General features: G+C 45.8%; 1 protein-coding gene across 1 annotated transcript in view; it reads left to right on the top strand.

The window, feature by feature from the left end:
- The window catches only part of MICU2 (mitochondrial calcium uptake 2), a 303,165-nt gene that overhangs the window by 184,548 nt on the left and 92,648 nt on the right, over positions 1-25,969 (top strand). The window contains exons 3-4 of the mRNA XM_077298382.1: positions 20,911-20,942; positions 23,219-23,294. Of these exons, the coding sequence (XP_077154497.1) occupies positions 20,911-20,942; positions 23,219-23,294 (108 nt within the window). The remainder of the gene's footprint in view (positions 1-20,910; positions 20,943-23,218; positions 23,295-25,969) is intronic.

The following is a 25,969-nucleotide window of genomic DNA, read 5'->3' as shown; positions in this document are numbered from 1 at the left end:
TTTGCCACCTTTTGTCTCTTTTTTCCTTATTTTTAACTTTTTTTTTGCTGGCGCTAGTGATGAGACTTGGTCGTTTAAGTTATGAGACCCATAATATTATTTTTTTTTTTGCCTCCATGGAAAAATAAACTGAGCTGACGTTTACATTCATCCCAAATTTGGGGTATTTATTTCACTTTTTAAGGTAGACGAGACGACAAACGCAGCTCTGGCTTTTCAAAATTTTTCTCTTTCTCGTATGGGTTTCTTTTCTTATTTAATTTTGATCGTTTTGATATGTTAGGCATTTACTTGTGCAGCAGTACTAACCATTTCATTTTTTTTAAATTATTTTTAACCAAGGAAAATTAGTGATTTGTGTTAATTTTTTTTATAATTTTTTGTATTTTTATTAAAGGGCCACTGTCACCCCCTCCAGCCGTTATAAACTAAAAGAGCCACCTTGTGCAGCAGTAATGCTGCAATCTAACAAGGTGGCTCTTTTAGTTTTTGATTCCGTTATTCCCTCAATAAAGCGTTTTAAAATTTGCCCTAACTACCTGTCTGCAGACCTGGAGGCGGTCCGAAGCCTCCTCTGTGAATCTCCCAACGGCCGTCACTCTTCTCTTCTGGGGATATGGTCGCCGCCCCCTGAGCGCTGTTTCTTCTTAAATCCGGCGCCTGTGCTGTGCGTGCCTGCCTGGGACAGGCGCAGTCTTCATTGTCCATCATAGGTCAGATGCCGGGTGCCTGACTGCGCCTGTGCGGGCAGTGCGGCCACCCTGTTGCTGAATCCCCGCCCCGCACTGTGTTATTCATTATGCACAGTGCGGGGCTGGGGTTCCTGGGCATGCGCACTGCGCTGTTCAGACGCTCCCCCGGTCCCCCGCCTTCCAGCGTTGCCGTAATATACAGGTTTCCTTGCCAGCGTTTGGAATGAAGCAGCCGCAAATAACAACGCTGGAAGGCGGGGGAGCTGGGGGAGCATCTGAGCTGGGGGAGCGTCTGAACAGCGCAGTGCGCATGCCCAGGAACCCCAGCCCCGCACTGTGCATAATGAATAACACAGTGCGGGGCGGGGATTCAGCAACAGGGTGGCCGCACTGCCCGCACAGGCGCAGTCAGGCACCCTGCATCTGACCTATGACGGACAATGAAGACTGCGCTTGTCCCAGGCAGGCACGCACAGCGCAGGATTTAAGAAGAAACAGCGCGAAGGGGGCGGCGACCACATCCCCAGAAGAGAAGAGTGACGGCCGTTGGGAGATTCACAGAGGAGGCTTCGGACCTGCCTCCAGGTCTGCAGACAGGTAGTTAGGGCAAATTTTAAAACGCTTTATTGAGGGAATAACGGAATCAAAAACTAAAAGAGCCACCTTGTTAGACTGCAGCATTACTGCTGCACAAGGTGGCTCTTTTAGTTTATAACGGCTGGAGGGGGTGACAGTGGCCCTTTAAGTCCGTTTAGTGACTTGGACCTGCAATCCTCTCATTGCTTATTCTATATACAGTTATGGCTGAAAGGGTTGGCACTTTTGAAATTGTTCCAAAAAATGAAGTGTTTCTCCTAGAAAATTATTGCAGTTGCACACGTTTTGTTATACATACGTGATTTCTTTTGTGTGTATTGTAACAAAACAAAAAACAGAGAAGAAAGGCAAATTGGACGTACCATAATTTCGTACAAAACCCCAAAAATGGACCAGACAAAATTGTTGGCATCTTTCCAAAACTGTGGGTAAACAACTTTGTTTCACACATGTGATGCTCTTTCCAGCTCACCTGTGGCAAGTAACAGGTGTGGGCAATATGAAAATAACTCCTGAAACCAGATAAATAGGGGAGAGTTGACTCAATCTTTGCATTGTGTGTGCCGCTCTAAGCATGGAGAACAGAAAGAGAGGAAGAGAACTGTCTGAGGACTTGAGAACCATAATTGTTAAATATATATAAATATATATATATATATATATATATATATATATATATATGTCCTAGATGGTGGCCCGATTCTAACGTATCGGGAATTCTAGAATATGCATGTCCACGTAGTATATTGCTCAGCCACGTAGTATATTACCCAGCCACGTAGTATATTGCCCAGCCACGTAGTATATTGCCCAGCCACGTAGTATATTGCCCAGCCACGTAGTATATTGCCCAGCCACGTAGTATATTGCCCAGCCACGTAGTATATTGCCCAGCCACGTAGTATATTGCCCAGCCACGTAGTATATTGCCCAGCCACGTAGTATATTGCCCAGCCACGTAGTATATTGCCCAGCCACGTAGTATATTGCCCAGCGACGTAGTATATTGCCCAGCCACGTAGTATATTGCCCAGCCACGTAGTATATTGCCCAGCCACGTAGTATATTGCCCAGCCACGTAGTATATTGCCCAGCCACGTAGTATATTGCCCAGCCACGTAGTATATTGCCCAGCGACGTAGTATATTGCCCAGCCACGTAGTATATTGCCCAGCCACGTAGTATATTGCCCAGCCACGTAGTATATTGCCCAGCCACGTAGTATATTGCCCAGCCACGTAGTATATTGCCCAGCCACGTAGTATATTGCCCAGCCACGTAGTATATTGCCCAGCCACGTAGTATATTGCCCAGCCACGTAGTATATTGCCCAGCCACGTAGTATATTGCCCAGCCACGTAGTATATTGCCCAGCCACGTAGTATATTGCCCAGCCACGTAGTATATTGCCCAGCCACGTAGTATATTGCCCAGCCACGTAGTATATTGCCCAGCCTGTCATGGTTCTCAATGGCAAGAGAACATAGTAAAGCATACAAAAAGGACTAGCTCTTGGAAGATGGGAACTCGAGCTGACTGTGAGCTAAACCTACCGCACAACAAACAGTGGCCGGGTAGCGTGCCTACGTTTTATCCCTAGACGCCCAGCGCCAGCCGGAGAACTGACTGACCCTAGCAGAGGAAAATACAGACCTGGCTTACCTCTAGAGAAATTTTCCCCAAAAGGCAGACAGTGGCCCCCACATATATTGTCGGTGATTTCAGAGGAAATTGACATACGAAGTATGAAGATAGGTTTAGCAAATTGAGGTCCGCTTACTAGATAGTAGGAAGACAGAAAAGGGAACTTCACAGTCAGCTGAAAACCCTTTCAAAACACCATCCTGAAATTACTTTAAGACTCTAATATCAACTCATGACACCAGAGTGGCAATTTCAGCTCACAAGAGCTTCCAGCCTCAGAAATAATCAATCACAGAGAACTGGAACAAAAATGCAAAACAAACTTAGGACTACAAGTCCAACTTAGCTGATAGTAGTCTAGGAGCAGGAACATGCTACAGAAAGGCTTCTGGTAACATAGTTGGCCGGCATAGAAATGACTGAGGAGCAAGGTTAAATAGAAAACTCCCACATCCTGATGGAAACAGGTGAACAGAGGAGATGAAGCACACAAGTGCAGTACCACCAGAAACCACCGGGGGAGCCCAAAAACCAAATTCACAACAGTACCCCCCCCCCTCAAGGAGGGGGCACCGAACCCTCACCAGAACCACCAGGGCGATCAGGATGAGCCCTATGAAAGGCACGGACCAAATCGGAGGCATGAACATCAGAGGCTGTCACCCAAGAGTTATCCTCCTGACCGTAGCCCTTCCACTTGACCAGATACTGAAGTCTCCGTCTGGAAACACGGGAGTCCAAGATCTTCTCGACAACGTACTCCAACTCACCCTCAACCAACACCGGAGCAGGAGGCTCAACGGAAGGCACAACCGGTACCTCATACCTGCGCAACAATGACCGATGGAAGACATTATGAATAGAAAAAGATGCAGGGAGGTCCAAACGAAAGGACACAGGGTTAAGAATCTCCAATATCTTGTACGGGCCGATGAACCGAGGCTTAAACTTAGGAGAAGAAACCTTCATAGGGACAAAACGAGAAGATAACCACACCAAGTCCCCAACACAAAGACGAGGACCAACACGACGACGGCGGTTAGCAAAATGCTGAGTCTTCTCCTGGGACAACTTCAAATTGTCCACCACATGCCCCCAAATCTGATGCAACCTCTCCACCACAGCATCCACTCCAGGACAATCCGAAGACTCCACCTGACCAGAAGAGAAACGAGGATGAAACCCCGAATTACAGAAGAAAGGAGAAACCAAGGTGGCAGAACTAGCCCGATTATTGAGGGCAAACTCCGCCAAGGGCAAAAAGGCAACCCAATCATCCTGATCCGCAGACACAAAACACCTCAAATAAGTCTCCAAGGTCTGATTAGTTCGCTCGGTCTGGCCATTAGTCTGAGGGTGGAAAGCAGACGAAAAAGACAAATCAATGCCCATCCTAGCACAGAACGCTCGCCAAAATCTAGACACGAATTGGGTTCCCCTGTCAGAAACGATATTCTCCGGAATACCATGCAATCGCACCACATTTTGAAAAAACAGAGGAACCAGCTCGGATGAGGAAGGCAATTTAGGCAAGGGAACCAAATGGACCATCTTAGAGAAACGGTCACACACCACCCAGATGACAGACATCTTCTGAGAAACAGGGAGATCAGAAATAAAATCCATGGAGATGTGAGTCCAAGGCCTCTTCGGAATAGGCAAGGATAACAACAATCCACTAGCCCGAGAACAACAAGGCTTGGCCCGAGCACAAACATCACAAGACTGCACAAAACCTCGCACATCTCGCGACAGGGAAGGCCACCAGAAGGACCTAGCCACCAAATCCCTGGTACCAAAGATTCCAGGATGACCTGCTAACGCAGAAGAATGGACCTCCGAGATGACTCTACTGGTCCAATCATCAGGAACAAACAATCTACCAGGCGGGCAACGATCAGGTCTATCCGCCTGAAACTCCTGCAAGACCCGTCGCAAATCTGGGGAAACAGCAGATAATATCACTCCATCCTTAAGGATACCTGTAGGTTCAGAATTACCAGGGGAATCAGGCTCAAAACTCCTAGAAAGGGCATCCGCCTTCACATTTTTAGAACCCGGTAGGTAAGAAACCACAAAATTAAACCGAGAGAAAAATAACGACCAGCGCGCCTGTCTAGGATTCAGGCGCCTGGCGGACTCAAGATAAATTAAATTCTTGTGGTCGGTCAATACCACCACCTGATGTCTAGCCCCCTCAAGCCAATGACGCCACTCCTCAAAAGCCCACTTCATAGCCAAGAGCTCCCGATTACCAATATCATAATTTCGCTCAGCGGGCGAAAACTTACGAGAAAAGAACGCACAAGGTCTCATCACGGAGCAGTCGGAACTTTTCTGCGACAAAACCGCCCCAGCTCCGATTTCTGAAGCGTCGACCTCAACCTGAAAAGGAAGAGTAACATCAGGCTGACGCAATACAGGGGCGGAAGAAAAGCGGCGCTTAAGCTCCCGAAAGGCCTCCACAGCAGCAGGGGACCAATCAGCAACATCAGCACCCTTCTTAGTCAAATCAGTCAACGGTTTAGCGACATCAGAAAAACCAGTTATAAATCGACGATAAAAATTAGCAAAGCCCAAAAACTTCTGAAGGCTCTTAAGAGAAGAGGGTTGCGTCCAATCACAAATAGCCTGAACCTTGACAGGGTCCATCTCAATGGAAGAGGGGGAAAAAATGTACCCCAAAAACGAAATCTTTTGAACCCCAAAAACGCACTTAGAACCCTTTACACACAAGGAATTAGAGCGCAAAACCTGAAAAACCCTCCTGACCTGTTGGACATGAGAGTCCCAGTCATCCGAAAAAATCAAAATATCATCCAGATACACAATCAAAAATTTATCCAAATATTCACGGAAAATGTCATGCATAAAGGACTGAAAGACTGAAGGGGCATTTGAAAGACCAAAAGGCATTACTAAATACTCAAAATGGCCCTCAGGCGTATTAAATGCGGTTTTCCACTCATCCCCCTGCTTAATTCGCACTAAATTATACGCCCCACGAAGATCAATCTTAGAGAACCATTTGGCCCCCTTTATTCGAGCAAACAAATCAGTAAGCAGTGGCAAAGGATACTGATATTTAACCGTGATTTTATTCAAAAGCCGATAATCAATACACGGCCTCAAAGAGCCATCTTTTTTAGATACAAAGAAAAAACCGGCTCCTAAGGGAGATGACGAAGGACGAATATGTCCCTTTTCCAAGGACTCCTTAATATATTCCCGCATAGCAGCATGTTCAGGCACAGATAGATTAAATAAACGACCCTTTGGAAACTTACTGCCCGGAATCAGATCTATAGTACAATCGCACTCTCTGTGCGGAGGTAGTGAACCAATTTTAGGCTCCTCAAAAACGTCACGATAATCAGATAAAAATTCCGGAATCTCAGAGGGAATAGATGACGAAATGGAAACCAAAGGTACGTCCCCATGAGTCCAGTGACATCCCCAGCTTAACACAGACATTGCTTTCCAGTCGAGGACTGGGTTATGAGATTGCAGCCATGGCAATCCAAGCACCAACACATCATGTAGATTATACAACACAAGGAAGCGAATAATCTCCTGGTGATCCGGATTAATACGCATATTTACTTGTGTCCAGTATTGTGGTTTATTACTAGCCAATGGCATGGAGTCAATACCCTTCAGAGGTATAGGAACTTCCAGAGGCTCTAAATCAAACCCACAGCGTTTGGCAAAGGACCAATCCATAAGACTCAAAGCGGCGCCAGAGTCGACATAGGCGTCCGCGGTAATAGACGATAAAGAGCAAATCAGGGTCACAGATAGAATAAACTTAGACTGTAAAGTGCCAATTGAAACAGACTTATCAACCTTCTTAGTACGTTTAGAGCATGCTGATATAACATGAGTTGAATCACCACAATAGAAGCATAACCCATTTTTTCGCCTAAAATTCTGTCGTTCGCTTCTGGACAGAATTCTATCACATTGCATAATCTCTGGCGCCTTCTCAGTAGACACCGCCAAATGGTGCACAGGTTTGCGCTCCCGCAAACGCCGATCAATCTGAAAAGCCATTGTCATGGACTCATTCAGACCTGTAGGCACAGGGAACCCCACCATAACATCCTTAATGGCATCAGAGAGACCCTCTCTGAAATTCGCCGCCAGGGCGCACTCATTCCACTGAGTAAGCACAGACCACTTACGAAATTTTTGGCAGTATATTTCAGCCTCATCTTGCCCTTGAGACAGGGCCATTAAGGCTTTTTCAGCCTGAATCTCTAAATGAGGTTCCTCATAAAGCAACCCCAAAGCCAGGAAAAACGCATCCACATTGAGCAACGCAGGATCCCCTGGTGCCAAAGCAAATGCCCAGTCCTGAGGGTCGCCCCGGAGCAAGGAAATTACAATCCTGACCTGCTGTGCAGGATCTCCAGCGGAGCGAGATCTCAGAGACAAAAATAATTTACAATTATGTTTGAAATTCTGGAAGCGAGATCTATCCCCGGAGAAAAATTCAGGTAAAGGAATTCTAGGTTCAGATATAGGAGCATGAATAACAAAATCCTGTAAACTTTGAACCTTCACAGCGAGATTATCCAAACCTGTAGCTAAACTCTGAGGATCCATATTAATCAGGTGAAATCAGAACCATTCAAGGATTAGAAGGAGAGAGAGAGACGAAGGCTGCAGTAAGCAGAGATGCAAGTGAATCAACTAATGAGCAAACTCAGGAAAAAAAAAAAATTCTCTGCAGAGTTCTTTTCTCTCCTTTCTTCTGCCAATTATTTTAACCCTTGGCCGGCCAAACTGTCATGGTTCTTAATGGCAAGAGAACATAGTAAAGCATACAAAAAGGACTAGCTCTTGGAAGATGGGAACTCGAGCTGACTGTGAGCTAAACCTACCGCACAACAAACAGTGGCCGGGTAGCGTGCCTACGTTTTATCCCTAGACGCCCAGCGCCGGCCGGAGAACTGACTGACCCTAGCAGAGGAAAATACAGACCTGGCTTACCTCTAGAGAAATTTTCCCCAAAAGGCAGACAGTGGCCCCCACATATATTGTCGGTGATTTCAGAGGAAATTGACATACGAAGTATGAAGATAGGTTTAGCAAATTGAGGTCCGCTTACTAGATAGTAGGAAGACAGAAAAGGGAACTTCACAGTCAGCTGAAAACCCTTTCAAAACACCATCCTGGAATTACTTTAAGACTCTAATATCAACTCATGACACCAGAGTGGCAATTTCAGCTCACAAGAGCTTCCAGCCTCAGAAATAATCAATCACAGAGAACTGGAACAAAAATGCAAAACAAACTTAGGACTACAAGTCCAACTTAGCTGATAGTAGTCTAGGAGCAGGAACATGCTACAGAAAGGCTTCTGGTAACATAGTTGGCCGGCATAGAAATGACTGAGGAGCAAGGTTAAATAGAAAACTCCCACATCCTGATGGAAACAGGTGAACAGAGGAGATGAAGCACACAAGTGCAGTACCACCAGAAACCACCGGGGGAGCCCAGAAACCAAATTCACAACACCAGCCACGTAGTATATTGCCCAGCCACGTAGTATATTGCCCAGCCACGTAGTATATTGCCCAGCCACGTAGTATATTGCCCAGCCACGTAGTATATTGCCCAGCCACGTAGTATATTGCCCAGCCACATAGTATATTGCCCAGCCACGTGGTATATTGCCCAGTGACGTAGTATACAGCACAGAGCCACGTAGTATATTGCACGGCGACGTAGTATATTGCCCAGTGACGTAGTATATTGCCCAGTGACGTAGTATATTGCCCAGTTACGTATTATATTGCCCAGTTACGTATTATATTGCCCAGTGACGTAGTATACAGCACAGAGCCATGTAGTATATTGCCCAGTGACGTAGTATATTGCCCAGCCACGTAGTATATTGACCAGTCACGTAGTATATTGCCCAGCTACGTAGTATATTGCCCAGCCACGTATGTCATAGGTTAAAAAATAAACATACACTTACCTTCCGAGGGCCCCTTGTAGTTCTGTCGCCTCCTTCTCGCGCAGGACCTGTGATGACGTCGCGGTCACATGACCGTGTCGCGGTCACATGACCGTGACATCACGGCAGGTCCTTCTCGCGCAGGAATTGTGATGACGTCGCCGTCACATGACTGTGACGTCATGGCAGGTCCTTCTCGCAGACCATCCTTGCCACCGGAACCTGCCGCTTGCATGGACCGGTCACCGGAGCGTCGCGAGGAGCGGGAAAGGCGGCGGAAGGTGAGTATATATGATTTTTTATTTTTTTTATTATTTTTAACATTAGATGTTTTTACTATTGACGCTGCATAGGCAGCATCAATAGTAAAAACTTGGTCACACAGGGTTAATAGCCGCGGTAACGGAGTGAGTTACCCGTGGCATAACGCGGTCCGTTACCGCTGGCATTAACCCTGTGTGAGCGGTGACTGCGGGGAGTATGGATCGGGCGCCGGGCACTGACTGCAGGGGAGTAGGGAGGGACTAATCGGACTGTGGCCTTCGCTGATTGGTCGTGGCAGCCATGACAGGCAGCTGGCGAGACCAATCAGCGACTTGGATTCCATGACAGACAGAGGCCGCGACCAATGAATATCCGTGACAGACAGAAGGACAGACAGACGGAAGTGACCCTTAGACAATTATATAGTAGATATATATCAACAATCTCAGGGTATCAAGTCCATCTCCAGAGATCTTGATGTTCTTTTGTCCATGATGTGCAATATAATCAAGAAGTTTACAACCCATGGCACTGGAGCTAATCTCCCTAAGTCAGTGTGTTCCTTTTCCTGCTCGCCGAGGCAAAAATTGAAATGGTGCCCCTGAATATTAGCCTGCAGTGAATAAATGCAATTCCGTTGTTAAAACTGTAGTCATATAAATGATTTGGAGACATCAAAGTTTCTAACTGGTTCACTTGAACTTGTCAGCTGTCTTTTTGGACAGTTCACAGCAGACATCAATCTCTAGCCCCATTACCCCGATTGCCACTGCACCAGGACAGCGCCGCCAGAACTGAAGCATCTCATGTGATTCTCCACTTCTGGGGCGGCTGTGGGTTGGTATTTTTAGGCTGGGAAGGGCTCAATAATCATGGACCTTCCCAGGCTTCCCCACCTGTCTGCTTTACCTTTGCTGGTCATCAAAAATGGAGGGACCTCAGTTCATTTTTTTCATTCACTTGTTTTCGGTGAATATATGTACAGTAAGCTACACATATAGATCGATCTGTGTATCTGTCTATTATCTTTGCACATCTTTAACACATACAAATCTTTCCTTTCTATTCTGGCCCTGCGGTGCGCATTGTCATCCGTGCTGCCTGAAACAAATGAACATGTCTGTGTGGGCCATGTCCCATAGATTACAATGGGGGTGCGTGTGTACCTGTCTCTTGTACCTGTGGAAACGGATGCCACAAGTATCGGAAACACCGATGTGTGAAGGGGGCCTAACACTGAGTGAAGGAAGAGCAAAAAGTTGAGCGGGAACTCAACATTTTTTTACAAAAGCACTCCGCAAGATACAGGACTTACAGCAGCAAAATGGTAGAAATATTTAATTGAAAACTATTTAGAAAATTGCTTAAATTTGCACTTTGGAAACAATAAAAAAAATGTGTGCAAAGTTGAACATAGCCTTTTAAGGCTTTTATATAAGTTCCGATGGTTTGCATATAAAGGATTGTAGGAGTGCCAAAGAATTTCCTGCTTGCAAGGTCCTCTTATAATATCCAATGTTGTTTGTTTTCTCCATATGATGTCACACTATGTGTACAAAAACACCTACAGCATTATACAGAATATATAATGTATGTGGTGACAATACGGCCACATTTTTGTATTACAAGGTCGTCCTTTATAGTGTGATTTCACTAGACTGGTAAGTCACTACACCTTATATAAGGGGGCCAATGACCCCCTGGATCCACCCTGAATTTATATCCTCTGTATTCATTTTAGTGTATGAGGATCCGATCTGTTTTTTGTTTTTTTTATTCTATACTTGTGGGTATTTTTCTACAGCTTAGAATTCAATCTCCTCCTTTATCTTCTCAATATAGTTTTATCTATGGCTCAGAAACCTGCATAGCTCTTCATCTCCCCAGCATAGTTCTTTATCTTTTCTTCTATGCAGTTGGTCTGCACTTTATATGATCTTGTTAAATTGGTTCTTTTAAGTCCGCCCGCCCGCTTTTCCTGTGCAGGCAATGTCATGATGTGAAGAGAAGAGAGAGGTCAGGTGCCAAGCGAGCAGTCTGATGCTTTCTGTGATTACCGGGCTCTGTTTATTACTTATGTAAATAGCCGCAATCTGCCTCCTGGCACCGGGAAGCCTCCCACCTCATTGCCAGGCTGGCCGCCTATTAACCATTTTTTTCATTTCAACTTGTAATGTTTTGATCTAGCTTTTCACCTATTCTTAAACCTAAAACAAAGCATTTACCTAGACTTTACAGAGGGTACGGAAAGTATTCAGACCCCTTTAAATTTTTCACTCTGTTTCATTGCAGCCATTTGGTAAATTAAAAAGAATCATTTTTTTCTCATTATTGTACACTCTGCACCCCATCTTGACTGAAAAAAACAGAAATGTAGAAATTTTTGCAAATTTATTAAAAAAGAAAAATTAAAATATCATCAGGTCATAAGTATTCAGACCCTTTGCTCAGTATTGAGTAGAAGCACCCTTTGAGCTAGTACAGCCATGAGTCTTCTTGGGAATGATGCAACAAGTTTTTCACACCTGGATTTGGGGATCCTCTGCCATTCTTCCTTGCAGATCCTATCCAGTTCCATCAGGTTGGATGGTGAACGTTGGTGGACAGCCATTTTCAGGTCTCTCCAGAGATGCTCAATTGGGTTTAGATCAGGGCTCTGGCTGGGCCAGTCAAGAATGGTCACAGAGTTGTTCTGAAGCCACTCCTTTGTTATTTTAGCTGTGTTCTTGGGGTCATTGTCTTGTTGGAAGGTGAACCTTCGGCCAAGTCTGAGGTCCAGAGCACAATAGAAGAGGTTTTCATCCAGGATCTCTTTATACTTGGCCGCATTCATGTTTCCTTCAGTGGCAACCAGTCATCCTGTCCCTGCAGCTAAAAAGACCCCCATAGCATGATGCTGCTACCACCATGTTTCACTGTTGGGATTGTATTGGGCAGGTGATGAGCAGTGCCTGGTTTTCTCCACACATACTGCTTAGAATTATCACCAAAAAGGTCTATCTTCGTCTCGTCAGACCAGAGAATCTTATTTCTCATACTCTGGGAGTCCCTCATGTGTTTTTTTTTTTTAGCAAACTCTACGTGGGCTTTCATATATCTTGCACTGAGGAGAGGCTTCCGTCGGGCCACTCTGCCATAAAGGCCCGACTGTTGGAGGGCTGCAGTGATAGTTGACTTTGTGGAACGTCCTCCCATCTCCCTACTGCATCTCTGGAACTCAGCCACAGTGATCTTGGGGTTCTTCTTTACCTCTCTCACCAAGGCTCTTCTCCCACGATTGCTCAGTTTGGCTGGATGGCCAGGTCTAGGAAGACTTCTCGTGGTCCCAAACTTCTTCCATTTAAGGATTATGGAGGCCTCTGTGCTCTTAGTAACCTTGAGTGCTTCAAGAGAAAGATGGGTGTGAACGGCACTAAATGCTGTACTTTACGTAGAGATATAAAGGTATACTCGATCCTTTGTAGATCAGGACGTTCAGAGGTTAGCTACTGACATGAGTGGTGCACAACTTATAAAATAGAGAATCCATGAAGTAAATGAGAGAAGAAATAGTGGCACTCACCCTTCTGTGCAGTATAAGGGTATGTGTCCACGTTCAGGTTTGCTTCAGGCTTTGGTCAGGATTTTATGCAGGTAAAATCCTGACCAAAAATGCACCTGAGGTCACTGGCAGGTCACCTGCGGTGTTCCTGCGTGTTTTGCTCATTGTAGCAACATGCTGCGTTCTGAAAAAACGCAACGAATGTGCGTTTTTGCAGGAAAAACGCATGCGTTTTTTAATGCACAGTGGAGACGGGATTTCATTAAATCCCCTCCACTATGCTGTAACATCTGGACGCTGCGTTTTTGACGCTGCGGCTCAGCGCTGCGTCAAAAATGCAGCGTTTCCTGAACGTGGACACATACCCTAAGTGTTGTCCTTTATTTGCGATCAGCAGATTACAGACATTTTCTGCGGCGGCTGGTGAGGAGAGGGGTGCGGGGAGTGAACGACTAGACGATGTCCATTTCGCGCTCTTGCGCTTCTACGGGTCCCCGGCCATCGTCCAATCGTTCACTCCCCGCACCCTTCTTCTCACCAGCCGCCACAGAAAATGTCTATAATCTGCTAATCGCAAAAAAAGGACAACACTTATACTGCACAGAAGGGTGAGAACCTTGAGTACGGCAGAATTTCTGCTGTAACCTTGGCCAGACCTGTGTCTGAGCTCCTTGGCCAGTTCCTTTGACCTCATGATTCTCATTTGGTCTGACATGCACTGTGAGCTGTGAGGTCGTATATAGACAGGTGTGCGCCTTTCCAAATCAAGTCCTATCAGTGTAATTACACACAGCTGAACTCCAATGAAGGAGCAGAACCATCTCAAGGAGGATCACAAGGAAATGGACAGCATGTGACTTACATATGAGCGTCTGAGCAAAGGGTCTGAATACTTATGACCATGTGATATTTCATTTTTTCTTTTTTAATAAATTTGCCAAAATTTCAACATTTCTGTTTTTTTTTTTCAGTTAACACGGGGTGCAGAGTGTACATTAATGAGAAAAAAATGAACTTTTTTGAATTTACCAAATGGCTGCAATGAAACAGAGTGAAAAATTTAAAGGGGTCTGAATATTTTCCGTACCCACTGTATGTGAGCAGTATAAAATGCAATTCTCGAATACAATATTATGCTATAAATTGCTTTCCTTTAACCGCAAAAGATTAAAATATATATAAAGTATGACAACATTAGATTGATCTGACATTCATTGTGCCCAATCGCTGATAGACCCATTTAACCAAAATTTCCTATCAAACCACCTAGGAGTGGTTTCTGATACTTGACAGACAGGGTCTTGGTTGCTTGGCCGCAGCGAACACTTTGCTCCAGGCTGGCAAGTGCACAGCATTTATCTACAAGCCTGTAATTTGTGTAGGTGCATTTAGAATAAGAAGAAAAACGTAATAACTATCCAGTGTAAACGGTCCTTAAAGGGGTATGATTCAATGCTACAACATATGATGCCGCGCTTGGGGGAAAAGAAGTGTGTCCAAAGAGTCTCCGTTAGGAATGAACTAATGGGACTGGTTACTTAATTAATTCCCTGTTTCCCTGCTTGAATCATTCAACTGGATATTACTCTTTTGAAACAGGGACTAATGCCTGGTGTGCACGAACGACCCCAATGATAAAAGCCACCTCTTACTAAACCATGAATAGTACAGGTAAATGCGGTACTTAGCGCTTACCCTAAATGTGGTGGATAGCCGTCTGTGTCCCACAATCCACGGTGCCTCATCTGGCTGTGCGGTAATGGACAGGCGGGAGGGTTGGATGTAAGTTGTTTCTTGCTAGCGGTAGGAGGCAGAGAGCGCCTCAGCTGTGTGATACCAAGGGAGCCCTGGCCGAAGGCGTCCCTGGATACAGCTGAAAAAAATGGCTGCCAGTACCTGCTCGCGTGTGCTCTTGGGTGTGACGTCACAAAGCTACGGAGCGGCTTTAGGACCAAAAGGGGTAACCAACGCGTTTCAAAGGTATACGACCTTCTTCATCAGGATCCCTGTTGTAGCATATGTTGTATCATTGACTCATATTCATTTACAGAATTGGCACATATTCTGTTCAGATTCCAGCAACTGGGGGCTGTCCTCCCTTCTCTACGAACCCCCCTTCCATGTGGCAGTCCGCCTACCAAGTGGTAAGTGCCAGTGGGACTCAGTACCGGTCCTTAAAGGGGTTTCCAGCAAGAACAAGTTATCACCAGTGATGAGCGAGCATGCTCGGCACTGCGCGAAAGTCGATTGAGCTCCAGGGTGCTCGTTTATGCTCGTTACTCAATCGAGCGTCGGGTTGTGTGGGTATGCTCGTTACTTGATCGAGCATTAGGTTACTCAGGTACGCTCATTACTCGATCGATCATCGGGGTGCTCAGGTATGCTTGTTACTCGATTGAACATCGGAGTGCTCAGGTATGCTCGTTACTCGATCGAGCATCAGGATGCTGGGGTATGCTCGCTACTCGATCGAGCATTGGGTTGCTGGGGTATGCTCATTACTTGATCGAGCATTGGGGTGCTGAGGTATGCTCGTTACTTGATCGAGCATCGTGGTGCTCGGGTATGCTTGTTAGTCGATCGAGCAGTGGGGTGCTCGGGTATGCTCGTTACTCGGTCAAGCATCGGGGGTGCTCAGGTATGCTCGTTAGTTGATCAAGCATCGGTGAGCTCGAGTATGCTCACTACTCGGTCAAGCATCGGGGTGCTCGGGTATGCTCGTTACTTTGTCGAACATCGGGGTGCTCGGATATGCTCATTACTCGGTCGAACATCGGGGTGCTCGGGTATGCTTGTTACTCGATCCAGCATCGGGTTGCTCAGGTATGCTCGTTACTCGGTCAAGCATCGGGGTGCTCAGGTATGCTCGTTAGTCGATCAAGCATCGGTGAGCTCGAGTATGCTCTTTGCTCGATCAAGCATCGGGGTGCTCAGGTATGCTCGTTACTTGATCGAGCATCGGGGTGCTCGGGTATGCTTGTTAGTCGATCGAGCATTGGGGTGCTCGGGTATGCTTGTTAGTCGATCGAGCATTGGGGTGCTCGGGTATGCTCGTTACTCGGTCGAGCATTGGGGTGCTCGGGTATGCTTGTTACTTGATCGAGCATTGGGGTGCTTGGGTATGCTCGTTACTCGATCGAGCATCGGGGTGCTTGGGTATGCTCGTTAGTCGATCGAGCATTGGGGTGCTGGGGTATGCTCGTTACTCGATCGAGCATTGGGGTGCTCGGGTATGCTTGTTACTTGATCGAGCATCGGGTTGCTCAGGTATGCTCGTTAGTCGATCGAGCATCGGGTTGCTCAGGTATGCTCGTTAGTCGATCGAGCATCGGGTTGCTCAGGTATGTTCGTTACTCGGTCAAGCATCGGGGGTGCTCAGGTATGCTCGTTAGTCGATCAAGCATCGGTGAACTCGAGTATGCTCATTACTCGGTCAAGCATCGGAGTGCTCGGGTATGCTCATTACTTTGTCGAACATCGGGGTGCTCGGGTATGCTCGTTACTCGGTCGAACATCGGGGTGCTCGGGTATGCTCGTTACTCGGTCGAACATCGGGGTGCTCGGGTATGCTTGTTACTCGATCGAGCATCGGGTTGCTCAGGTATGCGCGTTAGTCGATCGAGCATCGGGTTGCTCAGGTATGCTCGTTACTCGGTCAAGCATCGGGGTGCTCAGGTATGCTAGTTAGTCGATCAAGCATCGGTGAGCTCGAGTATGCTCATTGCTCGATCAAGCATCGGGGTGCTCGGGTATGCTCGTTAGTCGATCAAGCATCGGGGTGCTCGGGTATGCTCGTTAGTCGATCAAGCATCGGTGAGCTCGAGTATGCTCATTACTCGGTCAAGCATCGGGGTGCTCGGGTATAATCGTTACTCAGTCAAGCATTGGAGTGCTCAGGTATGCTCGTTAGTCGATCAAGCATCGGTGAGCTAGAGTATGCTCATTACTCGGTCAAGCAGCGGGGTGCTCGGGTATGCTCGTTACTTGGTCAAGCATCGGGGTGCTTGGGTATGCTCGTTACTACTTTGTCGAACATCGGGGTTCTCTGGTGTGTTCGTTACTCGGTCAAACATCGGGATGCTCGGGTATGCTCGTTACTCGACTGAGTATCATTGGTGCTCGAGTGTTATTGTTGTGAGAGTTTTTTCTCTGCCTCCCTAGTCCTGCTGTTAGTCTTCCGGAAAAATGCTCAAGTTTCTCTTTGACTTCCATTGTACTCTGTACTCGAGTCGAACCGGTCAGAGCATCCTACCTGCTTGATTCTTGCACTCGATCATTTAAGTGCTCGATCATCACTAGTTATCACCAGTTCACAGCAATAAATTGATAGCCGCCCGTTGGTTGAGATCTCCGCGAATTGCTGGGACTGGGAACTTTCTTCCTCTCCTATTGAGTTGAGTTCTTTTCATGCATGCACACTGTTCTTCTATTTTCTATTAACGGTCTATGAGACTACCATAGATAGTAGAGTTCAGCGCCCCACCGAGAACCCAGCTACATTAAAATAGCAGGTGGAAGTCCCCAGTACTTCCATGGGAATCTCCGCCAAATGCCCCCCCACAGCATAGAAATTATTACCTTTCCTGTGAATGGAGTCACCAGTTTGTCAGTTTACAAGATTTAATGGGACTCTTTCACTGGGTTTTTGACAACTATCCTAAGAGGAGCATAATGTAGAAACGGGGACCCTGATTCCAGCCGTGTCACTTACTGGGCTGCCTCCTGTAGTTTTCATAAAATTCGTTTTATCGGCAGAAAATTATCACTATAGAACTACTAATCCTCCTATCAGGTAGTCCTCCATATTCATATGAGCTCTGTGCAACCCCACCCACATCAGTGATTGGCAGCTTTCTGTCTATGCACTGTACACAGAAGGCTGCCAATCAGTGATGTGAGCGGGGTTATGTAGAGCTCCGCATTTAGAGAACTGCTAGATCTGAAGCAAATAAAACTGATTTTATGAAAACCTCAGCAAGCATCCCAGTAAGTGACACACTTTAGGGATTGGGTACCTTAGCAGGCTCAGAGTCTGGTTGTATGTGTTTTTCATGCTATACCCATTATTCAGCAATTGCTATTTAAGCAATTCTCTAATATATAATTTCAAGTGGCTCCAAACTGGGACGTCCAGAAATCCTGCTGGGTTCCTTAGAATTAAGGCTTTAGATTAGTTATTTGCGAGGTGAGATATTTCTTTTGCACAGTGTGACTAGATTAGCTTGTCCATCCAGTGCATGTCGGGTTAAAGTAAAAAAAAACAAATTTTTTATGTAGTTTACGTGCTACTTGCTGAAGTGTAGAGCTTAAGAAAAGCTGGCTCTGCTTTTATTAGAAGTCTTAAAGATCAAAAAACACTTTTTTTTCTGCAGATCTCTGAACCTTTGATGGAATTTTGGCATCCAACCTATAGCATTTTTCTTCCTCCAGCATGCCTCCACCTATCTGAAATATTCCAAGCTCTGGTTATACAGTTCCAAATGTGCAAAATAGTCGCCGGCGACGAGCACCTGATGATATTCCAGGCAGAGGGCCACATGTACACCCCAAGCTTAGGATAATATGTTTAGATAGCGTCAGAGGAGACTGTGCCCGCGGCGAAGCCACTCAAATTAGTTGATGTCCGTAACTAACAAAACATCGCCGAACGCAGCCGATTCCGATTCTTGATTTGCCACGGGCAAGAGTGGTTTTATGTCAGATCTAATTGCGAGACGAGAAATGTTTTTTTTTCCATCTATCGTGCTACAACATAAATACGTGGAACAAGGCTGACATCAGAGTTTGGAAATGCACTCGGACGAATTAAAGCTAGTGCTCACTTGCACCGCGCAACACCCGTCACGTTTATCCAGATAAAAGGCTTAAGAATGACAGCGGAATTCAGAGGAACACGAGAAGACAATCCGGAGATGTCTGCTGATAATGTGCTAATGTTTTATAAGACTATGCTCACCCGAATCATTAGACATCCTTCACGGCAAATGCGGTGCAAATCAGCAGTACGTACCACATCGCATTATTTTCCTTAACTTCATATATAACCTATCCCTTCAAAGTTTCACATGTCACATAACTTACTGATTGACGGCGGCCCCATCACTATGGATGTCACGGATGTGCCAGAGGCTGCAGACTGTTGCACTGCATCTGTCTGCAGAAGGTCTCGGTTGTTTGCTTTGCAGACTAGTGTCCACCTCCCCCCGGTGCTAATGACCACACCTGGACCTGGGTGTTTATAACTCCCTACTTCCTGTTGGGAGGTGCGGGTGTTATTTCCTGTTTGCACTTCTTTGTTGAGACTTGGAGCTGTAGCAGTCTGCTAGTGTCCTCTTGGAGTTTAGAGGGTGTTGGCGTGTCTCTCTGAGTCTACTCAAGCTAAGTGTCCCCCTTGTTGAATTTATCCTTGTTGTCTTTAGTGTTAGTGGGATTGACTAGTGTACATCCTGTCCTTCCCGGTGAAGGGCTTATTGCCAGAGTCACCCAGGGATTAGGAATCCTGCTCGGCGATAAGGGCGGAACCTATTTAGGGACGGTAGGACAGACAGGGTGACGTGAGATCAGTTCAGGGGTCTCCGCTTCTCCCTTACCTTGTGTTTGGTTCCCTTTCCCGTATCCCTTTGTGTTGCATTTAGTCTGTCCTACACTGTGCATGACAGGATGCCCAAATGGTAGTGGCTTGGTTTGTATATATAGCTTTAATAGGGATGGCCATCTTATAAATTGAGTCTTTATGTTTGGAAATCAGTCACATATTTTCCTACTACAATGCCCATACATAAAGGTGTTCTACCATCTGCAGTATTAAAAGGGTTTTTCATGACCTTTTTCAAAATGTGGCACAGTAAAGAGATAGATATGAAACAAAAGAAGTGCTACGTCCCAGTCAAAACCTCCACTGCTCCAGTGGCTTCCACCAGGGCTGGAAGTGATGGTGTTCTGTCTACTAGTTACTGCCAAAGTTACTCTTTGACTATGGGTCAACTGACTGGTGGACAGGACTTTGTCATTGTGGTGGGTCAATGTCCTTCCCCATTGCAGCCAGTCACTGGCCTCAGCAGTTATGTGTCTGATGGACAAGGGCGTCAACACTTTCAGTCTGGTGGCGACACTTGGAGGATTTGAGTGATAAGTGACACTTCTTTTTTTCTTCTTTATCCATTAGTGGCAAAGCTTTGTGAAGAATATATGTCCGAACCAAGGTATACAACAGAAAGGACCTGGGTTAACTCAATGATCAGGGGAAAAAATTTGGCGGTCCCAACCTGTCCTCAAGAAAGGTTAGGTGGAACTACTGGATTTTTTATTTAAAGAGACCAATTGTGTATGAAGTTTTGGAAAACTCCACGGGTATGCAAATGAGTTTCATTTGTTCTACGTGAGGGCTATCTTACAAGTACCACCTAGGAGGGGTAGCCACAATATAAGATAATTTCCGGTCAGTTAACGAGCCTTGCAACATGACCAGAGATAAATGCCAAGCCAGAAAGTCATCTGCAGACTGACTATAACGCCGCGTTCACACGTTAAGTTTTTATACAAATGAGAATAAAGCCGTATTCTGTAAGCGCTAGGATGTATGCAGACATTGAACATTTGAGTGTAATTACTGCTGTATAGAATATACTTAGTTGGCGCATAAATTGGCCAATTCATGTGTGCTCATCAACCAAGGTGACCTTTCTTTGATGGTACCCTAAACTTAATATTTATCAAACTTTATCTAATTTTCATATAATCAGTGTCTGCATACATCTAAGGGCTTACATGGTGCTGCTGTATTCTTTTTGTTTGTATATTGTGCAGTCACTGCAGCTTTCACCTGTTCACACTTGCTTTGATCTGTTCGGAGATGCTGGTGTTTGGTCAGGATTGAAAAAAAACAGTAGTCTAAATCTATTATGCTATTAGTTTATTATGGTATACTTACATACATCAGCTTAAAATGATTTTTGGCCATACTTCTGGCAATAGTTTTATAGGCCTGTTCTCTGTGTACATTGGGACCCTGCCTGACATGCACATGAAAAGTGGGGTAAAGACCTGGTCTTGGCTTACTTCGCACTGGTAATGTAATATTGTGATCGATCTTTTTTCATAACTTACATATGCCATAAAATCTGATTCGTACATTTACTCTCTGCACCTCAGACTTTATCGTAGCAGCACAAAGCCCTTATCAGGTTTTTTCTCTCTTTTTCTAGATAAAACCAACGCCCGGATACTAACAAAAAAGGTATGAAGATCTTCTTCCCACTGGAGGTATTCCATGAATGTGAGCCTTACACATCACTGTGATACACTTGCGCATCCTCAAAGTATTTACAACTCGCTACCTGTTGTCTTACTCATCACTTACCAAGAAGGAAATTCATGCTAAAGGTCCAATGTGTGGGATGCGCCATGCACACCGACAGTGACACCGTAATACGCTGCTCATCATGAGGGATGTCAGGTTTTCTAAACGTCTGATGACTATTTAATTTCACATTCCAGTCTGTATCGTCCATTTACATCATTCTTTTGTATGGTGGTAATTGTTAGGCATTAGTGATGAGTGAACGTCCTCGAATAAGGTGTTATCCGCTATGCTCGGGTGCTAAGAGTGTCTTCAGCGTGCTCAAATAATATGTCCGAGTCCCCGTGGCTGCATGTCTCATGGCTGTTGGACAGCCTCAACATATGCGGAGATTGCCTGGTTGTTAGGCTGTCCCAGCATGTGTTGACCTGCAGGAACGGGGACTCAAACATGTTTTTTAAGCATGCCGAAGACAGTCGGTTAGCACCTGAGCATGCTATAAGATCTGTCCTCCACCAATTAACGTAATGGCGTATATGGAGCTGAGCCTGCTCATCCCCAGCTGGCTGCTCGTCCCCAGCTGGCTGCTCGTCCCCAGCTGGCTGCTCGTCCCCAGCTCGTCCCCAGCTGGCTGCTCGTCCCCAGCTGGCTGCTCGTCCCCAGCTGGCTGCTCGTCCCCAGCTGGCTGCTCGTCCCCAGCTGGCTGCTCGTCCCCAGCTGGCTGCTTGTCCCCAGCTGGCTGCTCGTCCCCAGCTGGCTGCTCGTCCCCAGCTGGCTGCTCGTCCCCAGCTCGTCCCCAGCTGGCTGCTCGTCCCCAGCTGGCTGCTCGTCCCCAGCTGGCTGCTCGTCCCCAGCTGGCTGCTCGTCCCCAGCTGGCTGCTCGTCCCCAGCTGGCTGCTCGTCCCCAGCTGGCTGCTTGTCCCCAGCTGGCTGCTTGTCCCCAGCTGGCTGCTCGTCCCCAGCTGGCTGGTCTTTATAGGAGATCCGTAGTATTGGTTTATATAGAATATGCAATTAAACGATCGCAGGTTCAAATTTATAGAAAGACTAAGAATGGAAATTAAAAAATAAATAAAAGTCCGGTCAAAATATAAAATGACATTAAAGGGAGTATATCAGCAGGATTTTACCCCCCTCCCCCTAAACTACAAGTGCATATGGTCCTTTCAAAGACTAGTCCACAACTGCTTTACATGGCCAGTCCATTCCTCCATTACTGAGAAATCATCTTTTGAATTGATTTACAAATGAGGCTGAAGATTATTTGTAGATCTGAAGCCTCTGTCACTCCGGCTCTATTCCCCCACGCAGCGCCACCGCCTCCTGCTTCACTGACAGCCTCTTGCTGTGAGATTTCAAACAAAGGAGCCGTCAGTCAAGCAGAAGGCAGTGGGGATAGAGCTGTAGTGACATAGGCTTCAGATCCACCATAGTCATTTGCATGTCAATTCAAACGCTGATTTTTCAGTAATGGAGCAACGGAGTGGCCATGTAAAGGTATTGCTGGACTTATTTTTGAAAGAGCGATATTCACCTATAAATAGTTTGGGGTTCCCTTTAAACCCAAGAAGGAAAATTAAAAATTAATCTAAATGGCAGAATGGAAAATCATGACACCAGTTCATTTTTTACCACATAATACCCGCAACAGGAATGAAATAGGAGCAAAAATTGGCAACTTTTGACCTGGTGACAGGTTTGGACTGTGACCTTCAGGGTACACCGCTGCTAGTTGTTAAAGCAGCCTTCATTAAGGTTCACTCATGTCACTATAGGAGGCAGTTACCTAATTATCCTCTGGTTCTCACTGCTCGTTTGTAGGACACCTAGTAATCATTCTGCCTTTGCTGTAATGCAAAATAACTGTCCGTGCACTTTATTCCTGATCAGCCTCTGAAAGTAAAGGGTTCATACACTACTGTAGGCGGAGTTTGAGAGCAGTGAGCCAATGGGAAGCCAGGGGGCGTGTCTCAGACTACCAGAGACGTCCTCTGGACATTGTAGCTAAGCTGTAGTCACCGATCACAGCTCTACTCCAATAAAGAGGGCGAGACCCGGGGAAAATAGCATGCAAGCATCTCCTAGATGTGCTAACTCACATGTTGTTTTCAAGGTCATGACTTAGGACAGTTGCTTTAAGCATGTATCTGTCATTGTTATTGTGCAGCGTGCTTCTATTCTAAGATGTAAGGATATTTTTTTTCTCTCTATAGGAATTTGATGCGATGATTTCTCGGGCAGCGAAAGCAAAACAAGGTCCAAAATTTTTCAGAGACTTAGGTGATAATGGTGAGTTTTGCCTAACTGAATAAAGTGAATGATAGCGGCAGCATCAGCACATTACATACAGTCATGGCTGAAAGTCTTAGCACCCTTGACATTGTTCCAGAAAATAAAGTATCTCTCTAAGAAAATGATTACAATTACACATGTTTTGTTATACACATGTTTATTTCCTTTGTGTATATGGCAACAACACAGAAAAAAAATAGAAAATTGGACGTAATTTCTCACAAAACCCCAATAATGGGCCGGACAAAATTGTTAGCACCCTCCACTTCATATTTTGTTGCACGCCCCTTGGAATAAACATCTGCAATCCATCACTTCCTATAACCATATAGAAGCTTCTTACATGTCTCATCTGGAATTTTGGAGCACTTCTTTTGCAAACTGTTCCATGTCTCTCATATTTTAAGGCGCCTTCTCCCATCATACTTCATTTTCTGGAACAATTTCAAGGGTGCCAACACTTTCGGCCATGACTGCAGTTATATATTCTAACATCTTTATAGCAATTGCATATGTGTTCCAAAGTATGTATGCGTTCCAAATCTGTATATGTCCTCAGATTTTACAAATCAAACTCCATACGTTTTTACATAAATCCTCTAGACCTGATGAGACTGGTGTACTTAGTTTGAAAATCCGTGTCAAAATGGTGGTATAAACCTGAATCTTGAAATTTGCATTTTATTGGACATTGAAACTTTAAACAGAAGTATACTGCCATTATGAATCAGATTTTCAAAGTAAGTACATCTGTCTCATTAGAGAGATCTGTTTAGTGATCAGTGCAGTTTATATTGTGAATTCTGGTGGCAGATGCACTTTAGATCTTGTTCTGGTGCTGTGATATGAACATATTCTCTAAGTAACAGGCAACGAAGCATCCGATCAGGAGAAATGGAGAAATGTGGGGTAATTCTCAGCTTCACTTCAGTGTAAAAAAAACCAAAAACATATAAACTGTCCACAATGAATAATGCTATCTATAAGTTATCGGCTCCAGCAGCTGTCACATGTAGATATTGTACATAGCAGAACACCACAGCGCCCCACACTGTTTTGTGGCCACTTCTGGGTACTACAGATCAGCTTCTATTTAATTCCATATTCATTCCACTCCATACATTCTTTATTTCCGGCCCTGCCTAAGGTGGTAACGGCTGGTCAGTGGAGAGGCCACGTGTCCGGAGCACCATATATCTGATATAGCAATTTTAATGGTAGCTGATCAATAACATTGTAAAAGAAAACACTTAAAATAAAAAAAAGGATTGTATATACCATACCAAGAGCGGCAAGAATCGGAGACTGCTCCTGCTTTCTAAACCATCTATAATTACTCTGAAGAAAAACATAACTGAAAACGTGGCTTGGACAAAGTGACTAGGATGACTAGTCTATGCATCCGGTCCCTGGTGACTTGTCCCTGCCTTCTCAGCTAGTCTGATGGGTCTCTCCTTATGTCTGTGTATAGGGAGAGACCTGTCAATCTTGGGCAGTGGGCGGAGAGAAACCGCCTCTTGGACTAGTCATCTTGTCCCTGCCTGCTCAGCTAGCCTGATGGGTCTCTCCTTATGTCTGTGTATAGGGAGAGACCTGTCAATCTTGGGGAGTGGGCGGGGAGAAGCCGCCTCTTAGACTAGCCATCTTGTCCCTGCTTACTCAGCTAGTCTGATGGGTCTCTCCTTATGTCTGTGTATAGGGAGAGACCTGTCAATATTGGGAGTGGGCGGGGAGAAGCCGCCTCTTGGACTAGTCATCTTCTCCCTGCCTGCTCAGCCAGTCTGATAGGTCTCTCATTATGTGTGTGTATAGGGAGAGACCTGTCAATCTTGGGGAGTGGGCGGAGAGAAGCCGCCTCTTAGACTAGCCATCTTGTCCCTGCCTGCTCAGCTAGTCTGATAGGTCTCTCCTTATGTGTGTGTATAGGGAGAGACCTGTCAATCTTGGGGAGTGGGTGGAGAGAAACCACCTCTTGGACTAGTCATCTTGTCCCTGCCTGCTCAGCCAGTCTGATGGGTCTCTCTTTCTGTGTGTGTATAGGGAGAGACCTGTCAATCTTGGGAGTGGGCGGGGAGAAGCCGCCTCTTGGACTAGTCATCTTCTCCCTGCCTGCTCAGCTAGTCTGATGGGTCTCTCATTATGTGTGTATATAGGGAGAGACCTGTCAATCTTGGGGAGTGGGCGGAGAGAAGCCGCCTCTTAGACTAGCCATCTTGTCCCTGCCTGCTCAGCTAGTCTGATAGGTCTCTCCTTATGTGTGTGTATAGGGAGAGACCTGTCAATCTTGGGGAGTGGGTGGAGAGAAGCCACCTCTTGGACTAGTCATCTTGTCCCTGCCTGCTCAGCCAGTCTGATGGGTCTCTCTTTCTGTGTGTGTATAGGGAGAGACCTGTCAATCTTGGGAGTGGGCGGGGAGAAGCCGCCTCTTGGACTAGTCATCTTCTCCCTGCCTGCTCAGCTAGTCTGATGGGTCTCTCATTATGTGTGTATATAGGGAGAGACCTGTCAATCTTGGGAGTGGGCGGGGAGAAGCCGCCTCTTGGACTAGTCATCTTGTCCCTGCCTGCTCAGCCAGTCTGATGGGTCTCTCATTATGTGTGTGTATAGGGAGAGACCTGTCAATCTTGGGAGTGGGCGGGGAGAAGCCGCCTCTTGGACTAGTCATCTTGTCC

This window comes from Ranitomeya variabilis, chromosome 3 (genome assembly GCF_051348905.1).
Source record: "Ranitomeya variabilis isolate aRanVar5 chromosome 3, aRanVar5.hap1, whole genome shotgun sequence".
NCBI lineage: Eukaryota > Metazoa > Chordata > Amphibia > Anura > Dendrobatidae > Ranitomeya > Ranitomeya variabilis.
This window is presented reverse-complemented; position numbering and strand designations above follow the sequence as displayed.